General features: G+C 36.8%; 1 protein-coding gene across 1 annotated transcript; it reads left to right on the top strand.

Annotated features, from left to right (window-relative positions):
• Window positions 1-233: 233 nt before the first annotated feature.
• Window positions 234-4,025, top strand: LOC149028762 (putative terpene synthase 9). Its single transcript, XM_089149144.1, has 7 exons — window positions 234-568; window positions 670-934; window positions 1,454-1,838; window positions 2,079-2,297; window positions 2,399-2,537; window positions 2,770-3,033; window positions 3,738-4,025. The coding sequence occupies exons 1-7, from the start codon at window positions 275-277 to the stop codon at window positions 4,023-4,025; spliced, it is 1,854 nt and encodes a 617-aa protein (XP_089005270.1). The 5' UTR covers window positions 234-274.
• The last annotated feature ends 1,099 nt before the right edge of the window (window positions 4,026-5,124 follow it).

Below are 5,124 nucleotides of genomic sequence, written 5' to 3'. Positions count from 1 at the left end.
ATATTTAGAAGATATCGACGCATTGAATTAACTGTCTCCTCTTAATGGTTTTAACTTTTAAGCATGTTTTTAATGCATGGTATTTGCCAACCATAAAATTAAAAAAGTGCATGGTCTTTCTTATCTCTTTCTCTACCACACGATCGCTTCCAAGAACTGGCGTGTTTTTTAGAACTTCAATTATATAAGTAGACTCGGTTTGCGGTTAGATCCTCAAGGACAATCTTGTAAACAATCTGGAAACGAATTAGTTGTCTTCAACTAATCAATCAAAATGGTCCATTCTGCTATTTCAACTACCTTTGAAACACTCTTGAAACTGGGTTTCATACCTAAGCTCTCTTCTTCCTTTTTGGCTACCGACAGAACTATCTCATGGCTGCAAAACAGAGGCAGCAGCAGCAGCAACCTGTATCAACCAACGATCTCCTACACACGCTGCTCACGGTGGTCATCGACGGTGGTGCAGTCGTCAGCATCACAAGAGTGTCATGAACGCCGATCGGCCCATTATCATCCTACCATTTGGGATCACCAATTCATTCAGACTCTGAAGAATCCTTGCACGGTTGTGAATCTCATCCCTTTTGAATTCCTACACTTCGATCACCTACTATATTTTATTGCTTATATCAAACTCTCATCCCTTGCTTGTCTGGATTAATGCAGAATGAGCTCTCCTATGCTCGCCTAGAGGAGCTCAAGAAAGAGGTGAAGCTGCTTATACAGTCTACCAATCAAGATCCATTGCTTCAGTTGAAACTCATCGATTTGATTCAACGCCTGGGAGTGGCTTACCACTTTGAGGAGATGATTAGAGAGTCCCTAAGTCTTCATCATCTGGGTTATTGGGAGGGCATTGATGATGATGATCTTTACTCTGCTGCCTTAAAGTTTCGACTTCTTCGACAACATGGTTATCAGATCAGTTCAGGTGATCTGCACATATAAAGAAATAAAATTGCATCTTCACTACTAGATCACGAACACGAATATTTATTTATTAATTATTATTATTTTTGGTTGATAATGAAGATACTTAAATTGTTTGGCATCCATTATCAGTTTTGTTTTTATATAAAATTATAGAAAAGCCTCCAAAATTCTTAATAGACTTTTTGTCTATTATGAATTATGATCAAAATTTCATTCTCTTCATTTATGCAAAGGTTAACTTAAAACTTTCTAGTAAAGATGAAGGTAAAATAGTCAATACATATTCTTTTATAAAAAATCGTACTTTTTTTTTTTCTTTTCTTTTCTCTATTGCTCGCTATCATTTTCTAACAATTTTTTATTTTGATATAACAAATTTTTTTATTCCATAATTTGTTTTTGACAAAATTCGCCAAACTATTTTTCATTCTTGAGTTTATTTCTTTTAAATACGCATAATAGAGAATGAGAATTGATACCAAAAAGAGTCTAAATGATGATCTGTTTTAATTTATAGATGTGTTCAATGAGTTCAAGAACAAGAATGGACACTTCAAGAACTGGTTAAGTGATGAAATTGAGGGACTCTTGTCCTTGTATGAAGCTGCACATCTTGGAGTGAATGGAGAAGCTCTGCTAGAGGATGCCATGGAGTTTAGTGTCTCAAGTCTCAAGTCATTGTTGATGGAAAAGTCCGGGAGTAATCTCACAGAAAGAGTGAGACAGTCACTAGAAGTTCCATTGCAATGGAGAATGGAGAGATTAGAAGCTAGAAACTCCATAAATGCTTATGAGAAAGATATCAATGTGAAGAAAAGTTCGTCTGCATTGCTTGAGCTAGCAAAGCTGGATTTCAACATTGTGCAGTCAGTACACCAAAAGGAATTACAGGAGCTTTCCAGGTGATTTTTAGTAAAAGGTCTATTTGAATATGATATGTTTAAACTAAAAAGTGGAATCATCTTGGGACGGGGGCATATCACTGTCCATATATTTAAATTCAATATAAAAAAAATTACCCTTGTGGAGATGCGTATAAACTGACTCGGACGAACCTCAGATCTTATATATGTATTCAATGTTATTTGTATACACTAATTTAAATATTGTTGTATAATTTATTTTTTTTTTATTTGTTGTAGGTGGTGGAGAGAATTGGCATTAGAAAAAAAGCTTTGCTTTGCAAGGGACCGACTGGTGGAGAATTTCATGTGGGCAGTTGGGATAATCTATGAACCGGGATTCTCCAAATGTAGAAGAGAGCTCACCAAATTAATCTCAATACTAACAGTAATTGATGACATTTATGATGTATATGGATCACTCGATGAACTTGAACTCTTCACGAACGCGATTGAAAGGTAAAATTTAGAGAACACTTCATTGCAAGGTACAGTTACATTCTAATTAATAGTTAGTTGCCTAATTATCTTGGTTTAAAATCAATTTGAGATGTTGCCAGGTGGGATATCAAAAACATAGAAGATCTTCCCAACTACATGAAGTTATGCTACTTCGCACTCCTCAATTTTGGAAATGGAATTGTTTATGATGCACAGAGGGATCTTGGCTTGAATATCTTACCCTACATGACGGAAGAGGTTATTTCCTTTCCCCTTCTATTCATCCTCTTTTAATAATTTTGCTTCAGTGCTGCACAATTAATTGTGCAGCACTGAGCTGCCTACGGTCTAGATCTAAAGTTGTGGTCGTGATTTGATTTTACCCTACATAACAAAGGGAGTTTATTACTTTACAAGAAAATTTATTTGATCCATATTTTTTGGCAAAACCAAAGAGAGCTTTAATGAATTTCATGGTCATATTTTGTAGTGGGCGAGACTTTGCAGAGCATACTTGGTGGAAGCAAGATGGTTTCATAAGGGGTACACACCAGGATTGGAAGAATACTTGGGTAATGCATGGATAACAGTGGGTGGTCCTATAGCCATGGTCCATGGCTGTATCTTGCAACTGGAATGCCGTAGCATCCCACCAGCTGATGAGACTCTTGATTGCCTGATCCATGGCTCCAGTGATTTATTTTATTGGGCTTCTATCATAACCCAACTAACCAATGACCTTGGAACTTCCCAGGTATGTTTTTATATGTGTGTATATATAATTACTTTCGATTCACTCGATAATGATAATGCTCTCTATGTGTTGGGACCTCGCTAGGCTATTCTGATATTACCCTAGGTCCGCCTAGATCTAGGCTCGAACCAAGGTGCTTGCTGGCTACGGTATAAGAAAATATTAGTGGCACTGTATCCACAGGTCTGGACTTTTGGAGCAACGACAAGTGCTTAATCCTACAAGTAGTATTAGAGCTAGGCTGATGGTGCTGTTTGGGGGGATTTTTGGAGGATTTTAGGGCCTCACACAGGCTATGCTAAGGTTCAATTATCCAAAAATCTTGCTTCGGATATGGGGGAGATTGTTGGGACCTCGCCAGGCTATGCTGAGGTTGCCCTAGGTCAGCCCAATTCCAGGCTCGAACTGGAGTGCTTGCTAGCTACGATATAAGGAAATATTAGTGTCACCGTATCCACAGGTCCGGACTTTTGGAGCAACGGCAAGCACTTGATCCTACACACACTATGTTTTTATCTTCCTCTTCCCTTTTTTCAAATGAGTCTAGCCTCAAAAAATATAAAGGAAGAAAGATGTATTTAGTGCTAGCATATGTTATATCGCTAGCATACCTAACATTTTCCCTTGTTATATAAGAATAGAGAGTTCCTTAATCTCCAACATTTTATTAAAGTTGTGTTTATATATGTGGCTGGAAAATGAAGGCTGAGATGGAAAGGGGCGATGTGCCCAAATCAATACAGTGTTACATGAAGGAGAAAGGTGTTTCAGAGGGAGAAGCAAGACAACACATAGAAGGCTTGGTTAGGGATTCATGGAAAAAGCTTAATGAGTGTGCCCAAAGCTGTGGACTGCCTAGATGGGTTGTGGACATGGCCTTGAATATGGCTCGAACTTCCCAGTGCATCTTTCAACATGGTGATGGCATTGGTACTTCTGGCGGAGTTACCAAAAATCGAGTGCTTTCATTGTTCATTGAGCCCCTTTCTTGATTCCCACGTATAAAAGTTCCGAGAAATGTTTCAATTAATCATCTGATCAATGATATGGTAAGAGTTGATACGTATAATTATGAGCAAATTATGTACATACCCTTGAGTTGTAAACTATTGCATTTATATCTTTGGAATTTATTCTATTACATACTTTACATCTCTTGTCTTTCAAATTATATATCAAATGCACTCATACTATTACACCTATAAACAGATTTGATTCGATTCGGATATACCACCACTAGTATCTGAATCCAATAAGTAAAATGCTATCCGAATACAATCCGATATACAATAGAAATTTACAGAAGGTATCCGAATCGAATCCTATGTCGAATATCCAATAATTATTCGATCCAATAAATTAATGATTGTTGATTATCATTTCTCGCTTTCGATTTAGGATTTCCGGTTTCCCAATCTTATTATCAACTCTTTTTAGAAGGAAAAAAAGGTCAATCTAATGGTTTTTCCATAGTTTGGTCAGTTGGCTATAGAAAATTCTGATAGAGTTTAGGGTGAGTTCAACCTATTAATCAGGTTAAGTGGTTTAACTTTAGTGAGGTTTAAAATATCACTTGAGATATCATTTCAAACTAAACATACTATTATTTTTTTAAAAGAAAAAAATACTTTACTCTAATCGGATAAAATTTTAACTGATATTATCTGATCCAATAAGCAGTCATCTGAATTTGAATCTAGTTGCTTATCGAATGGATACCGATATTATCTGATATGATAAGCAGTCACCATTTAATGCGCAACAATGAAGTTGAACTCTATAGATGGAGGGGTCATGCTTAAGTGTTGTGCATTAAATGTGCAACGTTGAGCTACTTATGGTCTGGATTCAAGGTGGTGGTTGAGATTGAGCTTTTATGGTGGAGATTTGATCTTGACCATAACTTTTGATCCTCTACATCCACTGTTTAGTGTTGCGTAGTACTGAAGCCAAAGGTTGGATGCAGATGAACTCCTTTCCCTTGGTGTTTGAAGTCGGTGGCTTTGAGTTGCTGTTGAAAACTCCTCTGTATTTATATTGTTAGTCATATGGCAATAGCATGCCATTAACATTCTCAGTCAGGTTTTGGTT

The sequence above is a fragment of the Hakea prostrata genome, chromosome 1 (assembly GCF_041222555.1).
Source record: "Hakea prostrata isolate BN-2017 chromosome 1, UWA_Hpros_2, whole genome shotgun sequence".
NCBI lineage: Eukaryota > Viridiplantae > Streptophyta > Magnoliopsida > Proteales > Proteaceae > Hakea > Hakea prostrata.
The sequence above is the reverse complement of the archived record's forward strand: the minus strand, read 5'-3'. Positions and strand labels throughout refer to the sequence as shown.

Coding starts and splice junctions, on each gene's coding strand:
- LOC149028762 (XM_089149144.1), top strand. CDS start 275: ATGGTCCATTCTGCTATTTCAACTACCTTTGAAACACTCTTGAAACTG. Junction 569..669: donor CTCTGAAGAATCCTTGCACG/GTTGTGAATCTC, acceptor GGATTAATGCAG/AATGAGCTCTCCTATGCTCG. Junction 935..1,453: donor TGGTTATCAGATCAGTTCAG/GTGATCTGCACA, acceptor TTTAATTTATAG/ATGTGTTCAATGAGTTCAAG.